This window comes from Cryptomeria japonica, chromosome 3 (assembly GCF_030272615.1).
Source record: "Cryptomeria japonica chromosome 3, Sugi_1.0, whole genome shotgun sequence".
NCBI classification, from domain to species: Eukaryota; Viridiplantae; Streptophyta; class Pinopsida; order Cupressales; family Cupressaceae; genus Cryptomeria; species Cryptomeria japonica.
In genome coordinates, this window is record NC_081407.1 from 999,392,676 (window position 1) to 999,418,107 (window position 25,432).

Sequence of the window (25,432 nt, forward strand, 5' to 3'; positions counted from 1 at the left end):
TGGGCCAGTAGGAAACAGTCCTCAGTTGCATTAAGTACTGCAGAAGCTGAATACATTGCTTCAAGTGTGGCAACTAGAGAAGCAGTTTGGCTTCGCAAGCTTCTTGCTGGGTTGTTTGGACAACCTTGGAAATCCACTATTATTTATTGTGATAATCAAAGTTGTATTAAAATGTCTAATAATCTTGTGTTTCATGACAGGTCAAAACATGTGGAAACTCATTATCACTATATTCGTGATATGGTACAAAGAGGTGCCATTCAGCTGAAATATATCAGCACTGATGAACAGGTTTTTGATGTTCTCACCAAGCCTCTAGCTTAGGTGAAGTTTGAGTACTTCAGAGAGAAGCTTGGAATGGTGGAGAACACAGCATTGATTGAGAGGGAGTCTCAATCTTAGTGATGCAATTCAATTTACGTCTTCCACCCTCTGCAAGCAATGCAAGGTGACAGCGTGTCCTTCTCTGGGAGAAGGCTGAGGTGTAAGACCTCTTCCACCCTCTGCAGGCAATGCAAGGTGGACATCATGAAATGAGTTCATGATATTTATGTGTTTGTATTGCAGGTATACTCTATAGAGCTTATACATTCATCCTTGCGGGCAATGCAAGATGAAAGTCATGAATGGATCATGACATATGGCAGATATCATCCCTAGCTAAGAGGGAGTGTTGAAAATGTTGGCTAGCTTGGATACCTGATTATCAATCTCTTAATGTTGTCAAATGACAGTTAAATTTATATGTATTATCTCAATTAAGTTGTTATTGGGCTAGACCCAAATGTAACGTGGGAAGAAGTAAATTATGTTATTGGGTTGGGCCCAAATGTAACGTGGAAGGGAAATTCAATGTCTATTGGGCTGGACCCAAATATCTAACATGGGAAATGTATAATTAATAATACAACATTAATTAATTATCATGCAAGCCGACTTGAAGATGATTGGCGCTAAAAGGAAGATATATAAACCATAGAAGAAAAAACGGGAAAAAATCACGATTATACCCGATTAATCGGGAGTAAGCGATACAGGGGATCGATTTTTTCCGATTTTCAACAATTTCTTCATGTCTGAAACGTGGAAAAAACCACGATTAATCACCCGAAAGAAACCCCGCAAAAACCTAAAATGCCTGCTTCGCGAAAAAATTAACGCCGCGAAAACCTAAAATGCCCACAAAATTCATTAAATAGGCATCGCGTTGCAGTCAAAGTTGAAGTCAAGGGTGAAGATCGATTGCATAGCACCAGAAGTTGAAGTCGAGGGTGAAGATTGATTGCATAGCACCAGAAGTTGAAGTCGAGGGTGAAGATCGATTGCATAGGTGGTGCTTTTTGGTCGCGCGACAAAGGCTTCACCAGCCATTACCGACGACTTCTATTTCTGAGTTATTTACTCAAATCACAAATTGAACGACTTCTTTTCATTTTTGGCAACAGTCAACACATAAATTAGCTACATTCTTTACTATGTTGTAGACGCCACATACAGATTGAAAGATTGAAATTTCCTCTCAAACCTATGTTGTGAGTGTATACGATAGTGCAGAAGGTTTTTACAATAATGTGAGTGTATACCATAGTGCAAAAGGTTTTTATTTTTTAATTGGTCTTAGTTGTCTCTGCAACATAAGAAAGCAAACTTGAAATTTAATAGTCAATGGTTAGTTGGGATTTATAGATAGTGAAAAATTAAAATATTGTAGGATACGTAGCTTAAAGTTGGGATTTATACTTTGAAGCTCTGCCACTAGATATGCCATTAATATTTATAAATTTTAGTGTGATTTAAACTTTATATCTCTTTCCATCTAGGAAAGAACTTCTCAACTGAGCATAAACCATCTAGTTGTTAAAAAAACTACTTATCTAAGATTACCTAACCATTTAGTATAGTATTACATGGATGTGTATCAAATGTGAAATTAGTCTAATACTACTCTCTGTTATGTGAGACAAATTAACAATGTTACCTTCATATAATTATTACAATCTTTTTGAACATGACGAGCTCATAAGTCTAGCTTCACATGATTTAAACTTGAATTTCTTATTCTTTTATCCAAGAATGGACTTCATAGTGGATGTAAAACATTATAGTTTGCATGCTTATCTCCACCTTGCCATAAGTTTGCTCCACAACTTGTGGGTATTTGTATGCATTATGTTAGTTTCTCTTTAGTTTAGCAATAATAATACAATGACATGAGTTGTCATTTAGAGTTATAAAATGAATTCAACTTTGATGATTAGTTCAGATTCAGACATAATCTTTATGGAACTTAATTTCCATGAACAATTTAAACTAAATTCAGACCATTTCAAATAGCTATATAGAGCTTAAAGTTTCATTAACTCAGTTAACTTGAAATGATTATTATTATTCTTGCTATCACAAATGAGAAGTCTAAGTATTATCTTTTATTAGTCAATAGGCTCTAAATGTGGGCTTTTGAGCCCAAAAATTTCATTCTGTCGTTGAAAACTTGATAGCTTGTTTGCTTGCCTACTTCTTGACAAATGCCCACTTCTTCTCAACAAGTTTTCTGCCATTTGAAATCAATTGTCATGTTTGGGGTTAGCATGACTATTTTATGACAAAGGAAATTAGATTAGGCACCTGATATGGTTCTCTTCAAAGATACAAAGAGTGTTTATCGCAGAGATTTATTGGAGATACAACACTTTATGCCCCTTTCATCATTGCTTTCAATTTTTCTATGATATGGGACTGCACTAGGCTATTAGTTGCTCTTTAGCTTTCACCGCTTTTGTGACTTCACTCCTTATGTAAAAGTCAGTATACCTTGAGGTCACTATACCTTACTGCCTTTATCTAAGACTACTGCTCTATGGGGTATTGTATCTCTGCTTTGGGATTGCATCATTGAAGATCTGATTAAACATAATTTCTGATTAGAACATCTCACGTCTGACATAATGCTGATCATATCATAATTTCTGATTTAGAGAACCTCCAATCTGATTTAGAGAACCTCACATGTGAAATATAATTTTTAATTTAATTAGGTTTTCTAAATATAGTAATCTTATGAACATACAACTGTAAGATTTAAATGCTAAAAGACTCAACTAAAATGTTTTTGCAGAACTAATTCTTGATCAAAATGCCACGTCAAAAAGACTTTGCGTGGACACATTGCACAACAATTCCTGGTAGCACAAAGGTCGAGTGCAATTGGTGTCTAGAAGAGATCAGTAATGGAATTTATCGTTTCAAATGGCATTTGTCCAAAGAATGAGGAAATAACACCATGATATGCAAAGCATGCCCTGCAGATGTCTCATATCAAGCAAAGCAAACGAGATTGCTAAGAGTAAGGCCAAAAAGGCAAGAATTGGGGTTGAACTAGGTTCTAGTTTTGTAGATCCCAGGACGAACCATTTGGGTGAGGAGGATAGCGAAGATGGGAGTTTCAGGGAAAGTGGGTCAACACCTAATTCTATAGCACGTGGACCAAACACAGGTGGAAGAAACATTAATACTTTCTTCCAACCTCGTACTACACCAAAATCACAAACCATTTTGGAGAGTACAGGATGGAGGAGAAATGTCACTGAACAAGCAAAGAAGGCCAATGGTAATTTTTGGTACTCCTCTCACATGGCATTCCATGCTTCCAGAAATCCATATTGGCAACCCATGGTAGATGCTATTGCAGTTGTAGGACCTGAGTTTCAAGCCCCATCTTATGAGTCATTGAGGCTTGGTATGCTGAAAGATGCAGTAGAGGATGTTCAAGATGTTGTTAAACAACATTGGTTACAGTGGGCTAGAACTGGTTGCAGTATCATGTCAGATGGTTGGATAGATTGAAGGAACTAAACTCTCATTAACTTCCTTGTCTCTTGTGAGATTGGCACTATTTTTCTGAAATCTGTGGATGCATCTAATATGATGAAATCCACAAATGCATTGTTTGAGATGTATGATGTGGTAGTTACGGATGTAGGGCCACAAAATGTGGTTCAATTTATCACAGACAATGTTGCTACTTGTGTTGTTGCAAGGAGACTTCTGACAAATAAATACCCTTCCATGTTTTTTACACCATGTGCAGCACATTGCCTCGATCTAACCCTAGAGGACATTGGAAAAATTGAATGGGTTAAGGCAGCATTTCAAAAGGCTCACAAGGTTACCAAATTTGTTTATAATCACACAAGGGTTTTGGCTATAATGCACTTTTTCACAGGAGGCAAGGAGCTAGTTCGACCAGGGGTGACAAGATTTGCAACATATTTCCTTGCATTACAAACATTATGTGAACAGAAAGGTAATTTGAGGCAAATGTTTGTTTCAGCTAAGTGGATGGAGTCTGGCTTCACAACTCAAGCAAATGGCATAGCAATAGCAAAGTATATGTATTCTACCACCTTTTGGGAATCAATTGAGCAGATTGTAGAATTTTCAAAGCCTTTAGTAAAAGTCTTGAGACTAGTGGATGGGGAAAAAAACCCCATAGGATATGTGTATGAGGCCATGGATAGGGCCAAGGAGGTGATAAGGAGTAAGCTCGAAAATAACAAGGATAGGTATATGCCATTGTGGGACATAATTGATAGGAGATGGGATGGACAGATGCACACTCCTCTCCATGTTGCAGGATACTTGCTCAATCCTTTGTTATTCTATAAGACTGACTTCATGGAAATTGATGCTGAGATCAAACACGGCTTCTTCAAGTGCATGGAAAACAATGTTTCCTGACTTGGAAAAAATGTTTCCTAAGTGGGAAAAATTTGATGCACCTACGATAGAGTTGGAAGTGTAAAAGCATTCAAAGGGTTTTCTCTCTTCTAGGGATGCTATACAAAACAGAAAGACCATTCAACCAAGTAGACTCTATAAACTTTTGACAATCTCTTTATTTTGCCAACATGCTCATTAAATTTGTTAAGATTATAAGATATTCTTAGTCTTACAATGTCATCTTCATATAATGTGTTTTTCAGCTGCATGGTAGGCTTCTTTTGGAGACGAAATACCAAATTTAAGGTGGATGGCAGTGCGCATTTTGAGCCAACCATGCAGCTCATCAACTTGTGAGCGTAATTGGAGTGTTTTTTAACACACACATTCCAAGAAACGCAAACGCCTATCACAACAACGGATGAATGACTTGGTATTTGTTCATCACAAGCTCCGCTTGAAGATAAGGAAAGCTCAAGGTGAGAATATTAATATATAGTTGTAATTTTTGAAATTGTATTCATTCTTCATTGTGTTTTTCACTTGTAAGGGATACACCAATTTCTACATGGGCTAAAATCAGGAACTATTGAGGATGGCTTGCCAATTGACCTCGATGAGATATATACAGAGTGTAAGTTGATTGTTGTTGATGATGTTGATAATGATGATGATGTTGTTGATGATGATTATGTTGTTGCTGATCGTCCGCTTGAGACTGAAGGTTTTGATATCATGAGGCAAGCCAACTTTGGTCCTCAATGGGTTGAACAAATTAGGACACGCTATCACTCGGGATCTTCATCATCGGGGCCTCCTGCCCTCTAGCATGTCATTGCCTACATTTGATATTTTGGAATTTTGTACTTAGTTTACAAGTTGACTTTGTTCAAAGTCACAAACTATATTGTAATTGACATTTTGACATCTATCATCATCTAGATATTATTTATGGTGTAGAATATTTTGTGCAACATAATCAATGATATGAATATAAACAACGAAAATCTATTTCCTGCAATTCATGTGTTCAAGTGTCTATTTTATTTGCCTACAATATCTCTATGCTATGGAAATGCCCTAAAATATTTTTAAAAAGTAGTTTTTGATTGTTTTTCTGCAATTTTTTACGTTTTTTTGTAAATCCGATTTTTTCCGATTTTTTGAAAAAATCTTATACTTTTGTTTTGCCGATTAATTCCCCAAACGATTATTGCTTCCTTGAGATAAACCACTCCAAGATGAAGTCATTTAACACAAAATCATCATCAAATGCGATCTGCTCTCCTAGCAGCAATCTCTTCTCATGCGAACTTGTATAAGGCAGTTATACAAAACCCTTCAAGGTTGAATGTGGAAAAGTTGTAAAAGTTCTCCATAAGGTCTCTTGTGCGAATCTGATTTGGACATCTGCTGCTCCTTATCACCTGCTGTTAGTGAAGGGCTGCATTCATTACTGATATCTTGAACAGCAATCTGAGATAAGTCATTGCCTTGTAAACTGTCCATATTTGAGATAATACATATCACATTTAAAGGCTGGGTTTTTCACCTCCAAGAGGGAGGTTTTCCCAGGGTATTGGTGTCTTGTGTCTTATGTTTTATTGCTGTTACTGTTTATTCACAGTCTGATTATAATCTAATTGGTTAAATTAACATCTGATTGCTTAAAATTAACAGAAACGGTATCATCAATCATGCTACTATTGTCTCCTATCACCCAAGCGAGAGTGTGAATATGATTCTCTAACAACATTTCAGTTTCTTTTTGCCATCATTCTTCTTTAATATCTTGAAGAAAACGATCCACTTATTTAATGACATGTATGGTATCCATTGCAAACAATTAAAATCTCAAGAGAAAATCCACTATGTCATCCATTGAAGATTTGCTTTCAAGTGATTATATGATCCTCCAACTTGATGGCATGTTCTTGAGCATCCTTCAATTGGGTAATATAACTTGTGCAATATGTGTGCAAAAAAACGTAACCTCTAGTACTTGCCTTAATAAAAATTAGCAAAATGAAAGCTATTGCTGATATAATTGCTAAGCAAATAATTTCTACTTAGAGGGGGTGGATAACTACAATAACTGAAATGACAGTTTATCACATGTAATTCATCTATCCACATCTTACATCATCACAACACATTGCTTGCTGGGAATCTGTTGTTTCAAAGTGTTTGCAGGTCATTGTTTTGGTGGAGATGATTAGTCAATATTTACACAAATAAACTAAAATTGGTTAAGGATTCAAGGTACATCACTTTACCCTTCTTTGTTTCAGCACTAATATATATATGGTGTGTTGATTGTTGATATAGGCAAAGATTAGTACACACATATTTTGTTTGTTTTCTTTTCCTGTGTCGCACTTCACAAATTAAGCAATCAAAAGAAAAAGTGTTTCTTGATAGATTTTTTGGTTTTTGGCTTTCTTGCTTGTTTAGTAGCTTTCACTTTTTTTTGCATTAGAGTAGAATCTTGGAGGCACTGATCCCTAGCCAACCAGCTACTTGATCTGTACTGAACACTTTCCCTCGTACATTCATAATCTCCATGCAAAACCAACCTTGGAAGATATTTCGTAGATCCACCATCCACAATTTGCCTCAAGATTCCAACAAATCTTGAGCCTTTCAAACCTGCTCTTTGAGGGGTAGTGTGTAAGGTGTGCGCAATAGTTCTCCTTTAATGCGGGCCCCACCATAGAATTGAGTGCAAAAAGATGTTGGTAGCACAAACTCAATGACACTTTAAGGTGCTGCAATGCATGCCCAATATATGCAATATAATATTATATGAAATGGTACCAAAAAAGTTTTGATCTGATATTGCAGAAATATGAGGTTTTAAGTTTGAACTGCTCTCTGCCTTCTTGATAACTCACTAAAACAAAAAAATCTGGTAGACAAACTATGTTTGCAAATACAAGAGATAAAGTGTTGCTAGAATATCACAAAAACTACAAGAAAAGCTAGAATAATTGAAGTTCACTTGAATGAAAAATAATTTTTACAAGACAAGAACCCAAAGATCCTTGTTCATGAATGATGAAACCATATTGTCACCATATCTATGCATACGCTGTGAAAGAATATTTTGAGAACTTTTTGCCCAAAAGAATTTGTAATTCCCTTTGCTAAAAAAATTATTAAAATGCACTTGGCAAAAGAATCTTATAAACATTAGAAAAATTCAAATGTCACTCCCAAGACCTTGCTTTCTTCTTCACTAGCAGCTTCTTTTGCTTCATCATCTCCCTAACTTCGAGCAAGGCCTTGAATGAATGTAGAAAGGGATATGGATGATCATTGTGCCAAAAGAGTTCTGCCTGGAGCAAAAACTTCTGATCTCTCCTCTGCCTGTCGTGCAGCCTCTCCTCAAGATTCGAGGGCACGATCTGCCTGCCTGTATGAGGAAAATGTGAAGGTTTCTTCAACTCCTCCCGAGCGTCCAGCTTCTCCCATTCACAATGTTTCATGCCCCGATTATGGCCACAAGCAAGCTGCTAGGAAATGAATTGGTGATTCCAGTGGTATCTTGAATCATTTTGCAAACAACTACAACAGGGAATTTCTTATAGCCATGAATGGTGATTGCATGACTAGAAATATTTTGGAATTCAATTCCTGCCAAGTGGAGGCAGCTAGGGCATCCTCTGATACTGCTCAAATCTCCCCAGATGGACATCTCTAAAGAATTTGAGGAAATACTCTATGACTGACTCACCTTTTGGCAAGGCCCTCCCCCTCTTGGTGCCGAGAAATCTGCTGTCTTAGGGGTGGCTGACTGAAGATTATCTGGTTGAGCATGCCTATAAAAAAATTCTCATGTACTGACCTAAATTATCCAATTTGCACTAATGGATTTCAGTAACTTGGAAGCACTACCTAGAAGATGCAATATATATATATATACTCTCATGTACTGACCTAAGTTATCCAATTTGCACTAATGGATTTCAGTAACCTGGAAGCACTACCTAGAAGACGCAAAATATATATATATATATATATATATATAGCACCACTGCCCAGAGCCCAACCACCAAACCAAGGACTTATTCGCTGCCAGGTTGGTATCGGGTCAGGGAAGGGACGAGCAGGAAAAAACACCTGGGGATTGCACGCAATAGCCCACGAACCATGCGCATCAGGTAAGCCTAGGCCTCAGAGTCAAACCCAAGACCAATGGAGAGCAAACCCACGGCCCAAACCAACCCCACTACATGTGCAGGCGAGACGAAATTTATAGTTATCCATGCACTCGGGATTCTTTTATTCTTGATTTTGAATCTATTTGGGATTGGGAGCATTTCTTGAAGTGTGGTCCATAGGAGATGAGGGGAAATGTTCTGTGCATCAACCCTAGCCACCCTCCTTCAATACCCACAATGATTCCTTTTCATCTGCCCTTAGTTGTGTCAAAACTTTCTTGTTTGCCACTTCAGTATTGGTGGTTTTCAGAATTGATGGCAATTGCAAACTCCTTAGGAAAATGTGTGTTTTGCCAATGAGAAGGCTAGCAAACTTTGTATTACCTATGTCCACTTTTGTGTGGAGAAGGACTTTCTAAAGACCCTCCTAAAGTAATTATTCAGCAGATCAGCGACAGAAAAAGCGATTTCAACTTCAAGTGCAGGAAATGTTATGCTCATGGGCATCTTACTTCTCATGTGACAAAGGATGTCATAAATTTCGGGACAGAATCAAGCAATAAGATCTCAAAGGATTTTCTTCAACCTACTTGATGGGTTAGAGCAAAACCTCATCATCATTTAATCATTCCTAATAATAAGGTTTATGAAACAAGTTCCATCTCTTCAAATGCAAGGGATACCAAGGAGACTACCCTCACTGAGTCATTCTCTTTTGTAACTTTGCATTAATCTTCTTGTGCTTTTTGTAAGTTACTATAAACAAAAACAAACTATTATAAGCATTTGGTTACAATGTCATACCCCCTAACCAGGCCTACCCTTCAAAAGGACACAATCAACAATATCAATAATATAATGGAGCATATTTTGCAAGCAATCTCAAGACAAAGTACCCAACAAGTTATAAGAAGATTCATTGACCACATGATTACATCTTTGTTACTACATCTACAGCATTAAACTTAAAATTACAAAAATATGTAAAATATGGAACTCAAAAATTTCTTGACTAGCCCAACTTATCAGCAAAATTTAAAGCATTGTAAAATGTATAAAATCAAGAATTTCATTCATGAAGAGCAAATTCACACACCTGGAAGCAAAAAAGCCTAAAAACTAAAAGTAATTGCAAAGAAGGGAATTTGCAGAGAGTTTTTTGAGCTAGCATCTTGTTAGGATTTTAATTTGTTTTCCACAAGGAAACGCAAAACAAAACAGTATATAAGAATAATCCTGTCTTCAAATTATAGACAGCTAAACAGTAAGCTAAACTAACCCTAGGCGCCAAATACAGACAACATATACAAACATCAACACTATACAATGTCCTTTTGGGGAATTTCACATCAGTGAAATGACTACTTGCCTATGTTTTTGCCTCAGATACAAACACCATACTGATAACAGTCGTGTCTTGCAGATGAAATTTTACAAATATTAAGGATGAAACGGCTAATCTAAACACCACATCAAAACATTCCTATTGTCTAGAAACAAAGACTGATATTTTAATGCATATAAAATTGAAAATGACAACAGTAACTTAGGTAAACAAATAACTTCAATACAAAACTTGATGTCAAAATCTATATTTAATTCAATTAACAGTATTACACAGCAAATCAACTGAAGAGCAACTCTCCAGTATAAGCATGGCGCCCATCCTTATTCTTCTCCATGTCTTGTGCCCAAAGCACTTGTTTATAGGTCACAAGAGTATGGATTTTAGAGATTAATAATAATAACTTTTTATCCCCTAAAATCATTGTTTTGAAGTGCAAACACTTAAGCTGAGAAAAACAGCATAAAAACTTTAAAACAAGATTAATCAAAAGAATTAATAAAAATAAAGCAGCCTAAATTAGACTCTCAGTGCTTCACCTGGAAATAGAACTTTCAATAACAACAATTGTCGAATAAGCTATTGCCAAAAACAATTATTTGGTGTATGAACAACCTCTATGATTCTAAAACAATTGTTCACTTTGAAACTTCCAAAAACTCTAATGAATTCTAAGACTTGATGATTCTTTTGAAGAACTAAAACTCCCAAAGCACCTTGAAACCTCTAACTTAATCTCCTATGGCATGAGAACTCTAACTTAATCTCCCCATGAAGGCAATAAGAATAATGATTAATCCTTAGCAAGATGAGAATTGTACACTCGATATATTTGAAGCTCCAAAACGTGATCATAACACCACTAAATGCTCTAATAAAGGTAAATGACTAAAAGATCCTTGATGATTCTTTGAACATTTATAGGGAAATCGTGAGGACTTTGACAAAGCCCTTTATGACTACCAAATGGTGCTTGCAAACCAGTGAAAACCTTGTAATAGAAAATACCAATGCCATAGGACAACTAATATTGATGACCTGAGATCTATACAAGAGGCATTAGGTATGAATGATCTAGAGTCTAAGAAAATAGACATGGATGAAAAAATAGCAGCACTAGAAAATAATGATACATGGGACCTAGTACCATTTCCTGAAGGACATAAACATACTGGATGCAAATGGATGTTCAAAAAACAAGACTGGTTCAGATGGCAATATTGAGAAATACAAACGTTGTTGGTTATGAAAGGTTACTAGCAGGTTGAAGAGGTTGATTAAGCTGAGATTTTTTCTCATGGTGCAAAAATAACATCCATTAGATTCTTATCATCTATTGCTACAGCTTATGACTTAAATGATAAGCATATGGATGTCAAAACAACATCCCTTCATGGTGATTTGGAAGATATTTATATAACATAGCCAAAGCACTACAGGGTTAAAGGTCAAAGTAATTTGGTTTGAAAATTGAATAAGTTCTAAAATCCTAGGATTGAGATCAAAGTTTGTTGAATGTGTTGAGTTTGGGATTTGAGCGTTCTAAAACTGATCACTATGTTTTAGTGATTGTGTCCTTGTTATTTCTTTATATGTTGACAATATGTTGTTTATTGGTAAACGCAAAAGTTCAATTACAACATTAAAATCTCAACTCTTAGCAAAGTTAGAAATGAAAAATCTTGGTGCAAATAAACACATTTTTTAGATGGAAATCAGAAGAGTTAGAGAGAACAAAAAATCAATGTGTATGTGTTTCTCTACTTCCTATAATTGCTTCGGATCAGATTTTAAGTTTTCATTCTTAAACTGATTAGGGTATAGATGCAACGAACAATTACAAGTTTATATCTTGGTTCCAATTTAATCACGTATTTGTGTCTCCTATTGTGTAAAACCATGTGGCAACTCCTAAACACAACTATAAACCCAAAAATCATTTATTGCACATTTTGTTGTCTTGTTGGTGTTGCACTTTGACTTTGACATTGAAAACCTTCATGGCATTATAGTCAAACATATGCCTAGAGGCAAAACTCTAATAGCTATAATTTTCTATTCTTTCTCAATTCTAGGTAACTCACTATAATGTGTACAAAGCTCACCCAAGATCATAAGCCATTGCACTCATATGATTAGACCAGCCCCTGCTGTGGAAACTACATAAAAATCAAAGTTAAATTGATAGGTATCCAATTGACTTTAGTTCCCTTTTTCATGGTATTGGCCATTGAAACACCAAAATTTGGAAGAGGTTCCAGTTTCAAACCTACAAAGCTCACTAACTTGGCACCAAGAAAATTAAGCACTACTACCAATTAATTAATGCCACCACTTTCTTCCTTTGACGTTGCATGTTATGCTCAAGGTATGATTTCAGTTATACCTAACACTGAATTAAAAGAAAAATGTGAAACTTCTTGTTGATTTTGGTCTTCTTCAATTACAAAGTGCTAATCCACAAGTGTTGATTCCACTTGATCGCAACCAATCACTTAAGCTCATCCTTAGCCTATAACCTTAAACATAAATCTTTTTGAAAACTCTATAAATTGTATCCCACTTACCCAGTTTCTTTGCAAGTGTCACAGAGCCACTTTAAACACAAATCAGCAAGGACAATAGAATCCAAGACCTGATTTTTTATGGTTCAGCTTTATAACTAAAGAGAAATATGTGTTTCCAATACCCTTAGATTTACCTTTGCTGTTGAGGAGAGTTTAAAAGTTAAATTTGTTGAAACTTTACTCCCAAGAATTTTAGGCCAGGCTTCTTCCTATAGACATCCTCCTAATAGATACTGGACTTCCAAACCTTCAAAAACCAGCCAAAGGACTCCTCAACTCAACCAATATATATAGTAATCACCCATCACAGAAAAATCCTTTCAAGTTTCAACCAACAAAGTTGTTTAACAAAACTCTTTAGAATAACATGTAATTGTGCTCTGGTACTTCATATTTTCATGGCCAAGAAATTATTTCCATAGGTATAACCACATAGGCCTCAAAATTATGAAACAACAAAATTGCAAACCTTTCCTAAGTGCTTCCGCCACCATCATCTGCCTTCATCTTGCACTCAATTAACCATATCTACATCCAGTCACAATCTGGTGCCACAAAGGTGTAAAGTGACAAACTAGAATTTATTAAAATCTGCTATAAGTTTTTATTCCAATCCAAGCCTTAGGCTTAAATTGGCATTTGATATATCAAACTTGATAACAAGAGCGAAGGCATCAAACATTGATTTAAGTAAATTCCCTTTTGATCTTATTGCAACTATCTATTATTCTTCTCTTTCTCCCATTGGTGGTGCCATCCTACCTTTGTTCTTTCAAGATTACTAGAGGTCATTTTCTTGATTGCCACATTGATCTCTTCATTATTTGTTTCACATGGTACTTAGGCAATTAAGGTTCTATTCATGGCCCCGATACCATATTTCATCTGGTTGTTGGCATCCCTTAACCTATCCATTAGACTGCTTACAGCTTCCTCCACCCAGAATGCTACTTTACATTTCATTTTTATCCAACTCACATGATTCATAAATTAGCCATCGTTGGTATTAGGCAGAAAGTGGCTCTAGTAACAACATTACAAATCAAATCTAAAATCTACTAAGATACAAAAATCACAGTTCTGTTCTCTTACTTACAGAAAGGCTGCATTTATAGCTGGAAACTAACAGACGGGGGCTGAAAAAAACAATGGATGAGGACTGATAAATGCAACAGAGTTGTTGGGGTAACAGATACAATAGACAATAAGAACAGATAAATGCAGCCAAAATCTGATATTAAAATAATAGATTATTTACTAGAAAAACTTTAGTTGAAGCCCGGTACTCTAACTAAAAAATCCATGTATGAGAATATAAAAAAATCCACTGAAAAATCTGAACTTTGAACTTTAATGCCTGAAACCTGTCCCTTTTTCTTAAATTCTTTTGAAAAGGATATGGAATGTCTGGAAACATGGAAAAATCACGCTGAAAATTTTGGAAAATCTGAAAACAGACAACAATTCTTATCAAATTGATATTTTAGGTAATACAGATGATAGGAAGACAGCTTTCCCAAGAGGACGTAATCTTCAATTTAGGTCAACTAACTTCCAAGGGCAATGCGTACACTCCAGTTGTCGAAGAACTAAAGTCCTCCATCTATTTACAGCATACACTCACCAGATGACATACTTTATAATCTATCTAAGCTTAAAGGTCTTTAAATGGATGCCAACCGTACCTGTCTCTTTTCCGTTTTACATGCATGATAAATGACTTTAAGATATTTTTTGGAGTTTTCCCTTAACCAATCTGAAAATATAATGAATCAAAATTGCAAAGAAAACTCTAGCATTGAAGATAATTTTCTCAACACATCATAAAAGAAGATTGACTAGAGATAGGTTATAATCGTCAGAACCCATAACAGTAACGTTATGGTTAGCTCTGAAAATGGTGAAGTCTAAGCTTTCCAGAATGTGTCCCTTAGAAAGAAACAATATAATCAAACTACAAAAAAAAGCAATCAGAAAAAAAGGTAGAAGATTCAACACTATAAAGCGCAAAGGCTAGGAAGAGCCCTTAAAAAAGCTCCGTATTGTTTGTTCCCCGATTGAAATTACATTTTTTTTTTTCCTCTAAGCTCCTCCTCGAACTGTTCTAACATGGCTGGAGATATCATTAAAGCGAACTCTATCATTCTAAAAAGAGAGTGTGATACAGAAAATAATCATCGTGCAATAAATCTATAGATGATTTCTACCATGCAGGTAAGCACTACGAAATTAATTGGTCATCAACAATAAGAGTTTCGCACTGCATAAACCTCCCAAAAAAGTTATTGAAATGTTCGACTTTGCATCATATAACGGAATTTCGCACTGCGCAACGCTCCCAAAAAAGTTACTGAAATGTTCGACTTTGCGTCGTCAGTAGAGTTTCGCACTACATAAACCTCATAAAAAACAGTTCTTGAAATGTTCGAAATTGCATCATTTTGCTTCACAAAATCTAGTTTAGACTACTTTATTGAGAAGTAATGTCAAAAAAACACATAGTTTTAGTAAAATTTCGAATTTTCAATTTAAATAAATTGAATTTACTCCGTTTACATCATAATCTGGCAATGAAAGATAAACATCCCTCCAAGGTTTGAGTTCAAAAAGGGCACAAAAAAAAGAGTATTTTGCAGCAAGACAATAAACAGCTGCTTTTAAATATCCCTGAAAACCCTAAAATTAGCAAGGATTAACAATGATCACATATCTTTACAACACGTCTTCTATTTTATTTTATTGTGATGGACAAATAATCCGCTACATTCTTCGCCCATCATGCTAGACTGAATGGTAAAGATAGAATATTATCAATTTGCTAAACTCTTAAGCCCTAAACTGTATTAATACATTCCAGAAACAAAGTGGACGACTTTTATCATGAGGAAAAAAGAGAAGGTTTGATTAAATTACCAGAAGACCACTGTATATCGGTTTTAGAAGGCTCATCTATAGGATCGATATCATCACCACCTTCTTTACTGGCATGGGAGATTAATCTCAATCTTTTATGACTGCATCTAAATGAAGCCCTGTTTGTTAGGCTTGGAAGAATTGGAAGGGTGGGACTGAAGATATTGAATGGCCTTGAGCGCCCCAAAGCAGAAGCAGAGGGCACCAAAACTTGAAGCATGGCTACCGTCTACTCTTACCGATTGTTGCTGCTGCACACGAAATCTGATTCCAATCCAATTTAAATTTTAGAGTTTCATTTTATTCCATGGCTCAAGGCCACGACAGTCCTCCCAAGTTACTAGAAAAGTATATTCTGGACAAACTGAAGACATGGAGATACGCAACAAATTGAAACACTGAAAAGATCTTGGTGTGAATTGCTTGATGTTCTTGCATGTCCAATGCATTAATGTCACGTGGTTTCCCTATTAAGTACTTCTTGGCAAAAGCCTTTTTCCACCTTAATGTCTATCCAGCACCCAAGATTTACTATCGACTCTATTTAATAATTAGTTGGAAAAAAAAAATCTTTGTATTTTAATTTTTAATTATTTAAAACACGGGATCAAATGGTAAATCTAAGTGCGGGATAGAAAATGGCAAAAAAATATTTCCAATTTAAGTTTCAACAGCAAGTTGACAGATTTTTATTTTTTATTTTTAAAGATATTTATATATAAATTAAGATGTTATAAAATACAATTTAATGTGTATTTAATTTACAATATTTTATTTATAGAATATTATTTTTGTGTATGTAATTTCAAAATACAATATTAACTTTAGTTCTATGATTCATTTTCAAGCTATCATTTCTTTCTATGAATTTTGCTTCATGTTTTTAGTGGTTTTTTTGTTTTTTTTAACAATTTGGTAATTTTACACCAAGATTGTAATAAAGGTGCAATGCTAATATTGGTTTTAATTTATATTAAATGTCTTATAAATTTGAAAGTGGCATAGGGTCAATAAAGAAGCTAAGTATTTTATATAATCTTAAAAAAAATGTCTATTGGCATGACAATATGAGATAATGTTTCAAATTGAAAAAACTATATTTGAATAATTATTGGATAGGAGTGCTTAGTAGAGCATAACTATCATCTATTATTCAAAATTAAATCACTAAGAAGTAATTGTTCTTTTACTTTAATGACTTGAGGTTTGGGTTTCACTTGGGTTCACTCATAGGGGTGTTTATTTTCTTAACAAAATGACAAGTGTTTATCAAGTGCCACATTGCATATAATTAAATGTAAGGGCGTAAATTGACTCAATATCTTCACTCCCACCCTTCTAATTCTATATGATGATCATATTGAACTTGTTAATTAAATGTAATGGCATAAATTGAGTTCGAGTGTCATAGAAAAGTTTGTAATATAATGATTATTATGAACTGATGCTATAAGAATTTTGCATTTGAGGTTGATGCTTGGATAGGTTTTTCCAAAACATGTGGTAGTGTGTGAAGGCACCTGCAATACTAATAAATGTGTCATTGAAGAGTAGGTCTTGTTAGTAGGGAAAAACTGCATGCAATCTACTATCTATTTTTAGCAATAGTGTTGGCTCTATGAAGCTTATCTCATCAACAAGGATGCATTTTGTGTGTTTCATATCTTTCTAAAATATTGTTAATGACTATCCCTTTAATGATATATTTCTTTTATTAGAATCTTAAGGGTTGAATATATGATTGAGGCCTATATCTTGAGTGCAAAACAATTCTTGTAGGAGGAACAAGAAGGAGAAAGTGATGTTTTGTTATACTAACTCCTAATAACATACCTAATGCAATGAATTAGATAGGATTTTCCTACACATTTCATCCCTTAAATGATCATATGATATTCATATCATTATATTATTCTTTAATAATGATAAGTGTTAGTTATTTTTGGGAGATATTATATATAATGGATCATTCAAGTTTGATGTGGACCAGCCCTCTTGTTGAGACATCTTCTTTGTTCTTAGAAAATACTGTGTAATGTTGTATAAATATGGGGACCGTACAATATATTCATTCTATTTTTTGATATTTTCAAAATCATCCATGAAGCATTTCAATGACATTTATATTTCCACCACTATTAAGGCTCATTTGTAATAACAACTCCCATTTTTCTTTTGTACTAAATTTCTTGCATCTATCTTGTTTTTAGTGCCCTCGTCCTCATCATGACTAACTTTTGCCTCAAACTTGTGGTCACCATGCCATACATGATATTTTTTTATATTCATTTCCTTCTAGTTTATAATAGCCTCCCTTTTTATGGCATCTATACCTATGATAATATCGTAAAAAAGTTTGTAGAAAAGTAGTTCACTCTAGTAAAAAGTTTTAAAATATTTTAAATCCTTTTTTGGAATAAGTGAGAATCAAAGAAAGGCGTTGACGATTGCCTTGTATTTTCTATCTTCTCATTTCCACTCTTTGCAATAGGTAAAAAATGAGAAAGATCGTGTAGATTCAATTTTAGTTCACCTTTTGTCGGGAAGTATACTTTTTTTTTTTAGAATAATTTTTAATTTTATTGTATGATATATTAAACACTTAAACTTTATAGGTTGTAGATTCTTTCAAGGTTATTTTTAACATATTACTCTAATAACATTGAAAATGAACTTGAATTGCAATAAACCTTTATTAACTTTTATAAATGAATCTTACAATTATTTTCTAATAATTATTTTTAAAAATTCTATTAAATTTTTATATAAAAAATATTAATGCCATTAGTTATAGTTTCACTGTAACTAATATCAACTATATACAAATGATGATACATATGTTGTCTTGAAATTTATTTCAAACATTTTAGTCATTCACATTTATGGTTTCACAAGGATCCAAAATAATTGAATTTTGTAATAAAAAAATAATTAAATAAAAATAGCAATGCCTAGATCACAATCGTCACTGACACAGCAAGAAAAAGGCTATGCGACCCTTACATGTGCAAGTTACAAATATTTTACTTCACTTTTATTATAATTTAGAATCGACTAGCATAAGCAGTCATTCAATTTCAAAAACATTGTATGACGAGCTCTAAGGTATCCACGACAATTGGCATTTTGTCATTACATTGTTGGTTAATATAAAGTCAGCCACAAAACATAGATCAACCTTGTCCATTTATCCTAATTGCTAGCATGCCTCCACAACCATTCTCCACATGGACTTCATGCCATGCATCAACAAATGTACATCATGCCACCTAATTTTGTGTATGTGATTGTAATATGTGACAATGCTCTTGCTCAACCTTTAGCCTTAACTTGTATTCATGTGTTTGAAGTCTGTATACATTGGTGGGTGCATGGATCGTAGAGGCTGATAAGAATTCCTTGCAAGTTATTTAGTGCATGGTATCTCTTATATTTGATATTATCAAAGGAATGTAGTCACTGTTAGATAGACTCCTCTTTGTGTGCTATTTTTATTTTGTACATGGAGAGTAAAGTTGACATGGGATCCATAAGAGGAACGATGGGCATGGACCTATTTGAAACTTGTACTTGTTCATTTTCACACAATTTGAATGTATTTACCTATCACAATCTAGGTCGTGTATAAGGCCACCACATGTATGTAATGGCAGTAGGACTTAATATTAGGCCTATGGATGGCTTAAAAAGGACCTCTATTTACCACATCTTGCTTCTTTTGCAACTCCACATGCTTAGTTTGTTATGAAAATCTAGAAGCCCAAAGGTAGAACTTAGCTTGGCCCGTAGTAGACAAATTTTAATTGAAAGTGTTCTTGTCACCTTTTCGTTTCAATCTTTTATTTGACCCCTATTAAATAATCACTGCAATAGTTTCCCAAATTCTCTTTGATTTCATCGACAACATGGTCCAATTCTTATTAGTTTTTCTTGAATTCCAACTTTGGCTTTTTGGGTTCCAAGCCACTGCCATAATATGCTCCGCCTATAGTAGTTGCAGAAGGCAATGCCATCTATATGAAAGTACAATCTAGTTTTCATCCAACATAATCAATCTCATCTATCAAGTGTCAAATAGTTGTAGTCTTGATCAAACCACATGATGATGTTCAGAACTTCACTTTATCTAAGACTAAACAAGTAACAATTATTTTTTTGTCTTCTGCAAAAAGAGCGTTCAAAACATATGCCTTCAAGATTTACCTTGATTTATATTTCTCTACCATTGGAGTAGAGGTTGAGTTTTACAACCTTCATCTTTAGGTAATAGAGGTATGTGCACAAGGCTTCGCGAGGAGGATGGCTAGGGTTTCATAGAGGCCAAACTAAGCATGTATCTGTGGGTCAAATGGGGTGTTTGGGTTATCAAAACAAAGCTTGGCATCCTCCAGGGAGGGCTTGGAAGGATGTGAACTGTGGGCAAACCAAGAAGTTCTCAAAAAAATAGTTTAAGAGGCAAGTGGATGGCAAAATCTACATGACAAAAGGGGCTTCATGGGAATGAATATTGGCCCACCTGGTAGCTTCAAGGATATTGAGCACAAATTTTAGAGGCCCAAAGGGAGTGGTGAATAGAAAAAAAATTAAAAAGGTTAGTATTGACACTTCTCCTAGCTGCATTTTATCTTTACACGTTAAAAATAAGGAATGGAAAGGAGCAGTTGAAATGTTGAAGGTGAGAGATTTTTTTGTGAAGTGGGGTGGGGAGTGGTCGGCCTTTCCCAGAGTCCACAAATGGTGTGATAAGAAATAGGGGAAACATTTTATTTTGAACTCTCCCAAATGGGTTTTACCTAGTTGTTTGCAAAAATGCCTCTAAGAAATAAGGGATTCTTAATAATGGTCCATTCATGATGGGAGGTATGGGTTTTTACATCAAAGACTAGTCTCTAAATTTTGATCTGTTAAAGGCTAATATAGAAGAAATTCTAGTCTAGATCCAATTGTATAAGTTGCTAAATGAGTATAGGGATCCTGAAACCTTGAATGTGATTGGTAATAAGCTAGGAAGGTTTATTTGTGTGGATGAGGTGGTTGAAAAGAAGGATTTTAACATCTAGAAAAAATTGTATTTATTAGAGACCTCACCCACCTTTTCCTAAAGCTATTGAACTTTGCACTACAAAAGAGGTTTGATTCCAACAAATAGAGGTTGAAGAAATTGTGGAGAAGTATAAAAAGTGCAAGGGTACAAGGCATGCAATCGAAGATTGTATTAAAGTTTTCAAAGGCAAGGAGCTAGAATAGGACCAAAATTTCAATAAATTGAATGCCCTGTTGGGAGGGGGGGATTGAGCTACTGAGATTGTGTTGGACAATGCAGAGGAGAGGAATGTTTGTGAGCAAATTTTTCAAACGAAGGTAATAAATATTAGTCGTGAGCCGGGGTTGGGTCGTGAACCTGTAATGGGTAATAATGATCTTAATATGGAAAAGTTTCTTTTATGAGAATATAACAATGGGAACATATACAGAGGTAGTCATTCTTAGTAAGGGAGAAACTTCAAAGGCCTCTGGTATAGACAAATATTTCTATAGAGATAGAGGCTTCACCTAATTTGGATCAAGCGATCTTAGGGTTGTGTGAAGATGAAAGATTAGGTGGGGTGGAGGGTTGTTTTGAACAGATTGTGGTGATTTCATTTGACATTGTATACTCAGATTGTGGTACCTGCAAAAGAGACACAAACACACCAATGGGACATTGCATTAGAGATTAAAATCAATCAAACAAATTAGTTAATCAAAAACTCTCAAAATCATCTCATTGTCCTCTATCTCCAAGGATATTCAAGATTCAAGGTGGCCCTCACTTGGAAGAGCACTTGATCTTTAAGATGACAACCTAAAGAACGAGATTTAAATGATGAACTAGAATCCAAATGGATGCAACTAAGATCCTAGTGATTAGATGAAAAACTATTGATATGATAAATGATATGCAAGATGGAGGTGTATTTCCAAATTGAAAGATTAAGCAATGTAATTAAGCTAAGATGAAGATGAGAATGCTATGGAATTGATTTGAAATTAAACTAAATTATTGATCTAAAATATGATATAATCTAACTATGATGCAATTAGGATGGCCCAAATGCTTGAGAGAGGCATAATGAGAGCTCCTTGACAACCTGCAAAAACAACTATAATATGGATGCATAAAAGTGGATCCTTGATTGAAGAAATGGGCTCTATTTATAGAGAAGATAGAGAAATGGATGGCCAAGATTGAGCAATATTAACAAGGGCTAGGATTGAAAGTTATCAATCCATGAGGAGAATTCAATCCAATCCCGAGTTGATAAATGTCACCTTGTGGAAGCTTGAGAGGATGCTAAGCAAGCATTAGATGTTGAGTAAGCATTAGGGATAACCTCAAGAGATGACATCATTGGATAATACCATTATCCAAGGGAGCATGCTATTGTCCAGGAGGTAAACTCTTGTGCAAAGTTGAGGGATGGCCAAAGGGACAACCATCATGGGCTAGGATGATGTCTTGTAAGAGGCATTAAATGCTCTTTGAAGACTTTGGAGGTTAACTTATTGGAAGGTAGATAACCTTCAACGCTTTTGTAAGAGCCTTACAAGTTTGGAAGACTCAACAAGTTAACTTGTTGAAGAAGGTAAAGTCTTCAACACATTTTGAAGACTTTTTCCCAAATTTGGAGAAGTGACTCCCCAAAATTTAGGGATGTGACATGATTAGAAGAATTAGGCTAGTTAATGAGGGGTTAGAGGGGTTCTAGAAGAATATTAGCATGCTAAGGAGAAATGTAGGAGAATGCAAGTGGAGGAAAATAGGCATTTTTAGATAAAATAAAAGATTCATTTTAGCCAAAAGGGGTGCAACTTGCATTTGTAGGATTATACAAGTGGAGGGGGATTTACAAATAAATAATGATTTATTTAAATACAAAGGGATTTTTAATCAAATGCAAATTTAATTAAAAGGGAAAAGGCTATTAATTAGATAAATGAGATTTATTCAATTAAGTGGGTGAAGAGTACTTAATCAAACTCATTAATGCAGATTCAATTAAAAGGGAAAAGGTTATTAATTAAATAAATAAGATTTATTCAATTAAGTGGGTAAAGAGTACTTAATCGAACCTTAGTCTAATTAATGAGTTAGATTAGAAGAGATGAATTTTAATCAAATCTTTAATTTGTTTAATAGGTTGATTGGAAGAATAAGGATATTAATTAAATCTTAGCCTAATTAATAGATGACTAAATGATGATTAAACGAATAAAATTCATTTAATTAGTTGTGCAAGTTTTAGGTGCGTACATTTTGCCCCTCTTTGAAGCGACATGTTACCACATTTGATTCAAAGAAAAACGCTCGATATGTTGCCAAAATTCTTGATATGGCGTTGTCATCAAAATTGTCGATATGAAGCCCTGGATATGAAAAATTGATTCAATTTGAGATTCGATGATAGAACTAATGTCGATATGGAATTGCTATGAAGTTGATGTCTATATGCCCCCTTAGGAGATGAATTGAGAAAAAATACGTTTTTTGAGGTAGTGTCATGATGCACGACGATTTTTGAATTTTTGAAAGAAAAAAAAAATTATTTTTTGAATTTTTTCATTTTTAAAATTTTTCGATTTTTATTTGCCAATAAATTTTATTAAAGAAGAATACTGAAAAATGGTGAAGAGCTAATGTGGGCATAGTGTGTACATGCCCCACACGTCCACCAAGGCAGCACAATCGCCTGCGTCAGCATGAGCTATATAAACCCTCAAGGGGCTCATTTTTACCTCACTTGTGCACTTGGCATTTGGAGATTGGAGCTTGGAGAGGAGAGAAGAAATGGAGACCCCCTACCACAAACATTGATTTGAGTGAGTTCGGCGATTTCAGCGACCAGCAGAGTATGGCCCACTAGTAAGTTCGATTTTCTAACCTTCCTGTTGAATTTTTTAGCTAGATTTTCTTATTTTTAGGCTAATTTTTTTAATTTTTTGCTCGTATGGGTAGGTTTTTCCATTTTTTAATTTTTAAATTTTTTTAGCGTATTCACCTTGTTTCGAGGTGCATACATCGTACAGCGTAGCGCATCTGTTGTTTTCTATAGCGCATTTGTTGTACAGCTTAGCGCATATGTTGAATCGTATAGTGCATATGATTTAGCACATACGTTGATTGTTTTAGCGCATACGTAACAATTTGAAGTTTTTTGAAAATTTTGACACATGCAAATTTGATTTTTAGGATTGTTAGGATGCTTTGCACTTGTTTGATGTGTGGATAGGCGTCGATTGCATCGATATTGAGTCAATGTGTTGAAAAGTCAATCTAGAGTCGATATGAGTCGTCGTTTGATATGAGTTAGGTCGATATGGTTTAAATTCGATATGGGTCACAGTGGTATAGGTCTAGATTGTCGATATGAGTAAAGCGTCGATATGTTTCAAAGATCGATATGAGTCAAACTAATTATCGATATGAGTCAAACTTGATTGTCGATATGGGTCAATAGGTCGATATGGGTCAAAGTTTGATATGGGTCAATCATCAATATGGATCAAATTTTGATATGGGTCAATTATCGATATGGTTCGATTGTCGATATGGGTCAAATTTTGATATGGTTCAATTATCGATATGGGTCGATTGTCAATATGGTTCAATTATCGATATGGGTCAATTGTCGATATGGTTCGATTGTCGATATGGGTCCTGATGCGATATGGGTCAAACTTGTCGTCGATATGATGCTTGATATGTGTCCTTGAGTGACTAATTGTGATATGATACTAGATTTCGATATGTTGCTTGATTGCGATATGAAACTTGGATTTCGATATGTTGCTTGATTTCAATATGAGACTTGGATTAATTTATTTTTGATATAATGCTTTGATTGCAATATGAGACTTGGATTGATTGATTTTTGATACGATTCTTTGAGTGTGATATGAGACTTGGATTGATTGATTTTCAATATGATGCTTGGATTGCGATATGAGACTTTGATTTTGATAGATAGGTTAAGTTAAACTCACCTAGTTGTCAAGAGTGTTTGATTTGGAATTCTTTTTGTGATATTGTGATTGTCGTCACTTGGATAGGTGCCCCTTGTTGATTGAGAGTAGATGTTTGATTGCTTAAAATAAGTGAAACTGATAGGGTACTCGTGTGTTGATATAGGCAAACTTAGATATTATACAGCTTTGGGAGCAATACCCGAAGACACTCTCCATGCGCAGTCGATTGACAGATGATGATTGAGCAGTGCTTGAGGCGTGTAGACTAATTCACCTATTTCTCATGCCTTCCTATCGAAAAAACAGAGGATTGTTGATGGCCTTAGCGAAGCGATGGCATAGTGAGCATAATACCTTTCACTTGCCAACATGAGAGATCATTGTTACTCCTAAGGATGTCTATCGGATTTTGAGGATTCCAATCACATGTGAGATGGTTGTCTATGATGTGGAGGAGACTGGAGGGATTGATGCGCTACGGGATATTTTTGGTGATCCTCATATTGTTGGATACTCCATGGGGGAGACATTAGACAGATACGCCCCTCTTCCATTAGTTCTAGCTAGTTTGGTTGGTGGTTTCCTTCTGCTTGATAGGAGATCACGTGGATTGTCAGTTGGATGGGGCCGCGTGCTTCGATGGATGGTATGAGAGAGGACCCACTATGCATGGGGTATATGTGTTTTGAACCACTTATATCATGAGCTACATTAGATAT

General features: G+C 35.0%; 1 protein-coding gene across 1 annotated transcript in view; it reads right to left on the reverse strand.

Moving 5' to 3' along the window:
- Positions 1-16,127, reverse strand: part of LOC131077761 (uncharacterized) — a 29,480-nt gene extending 13,353 nt beyond the window's left edge. Inside the window, exon 1 of the mRNA XM_058015310.2 lies at positions 15,708-16,127. Coding sequence (XP_057871293.2) covers positions 15,708-15,927 — 220 coding nt within the window. The 5' untranslated portion in view covers positions 15,928-16,127. The remainder of the gene's footprint in view (positions 1-15,707) is intronic.
- Between the last annotated feature and the right edge of the window lie 9,305 nt (positions 16,128-25,432).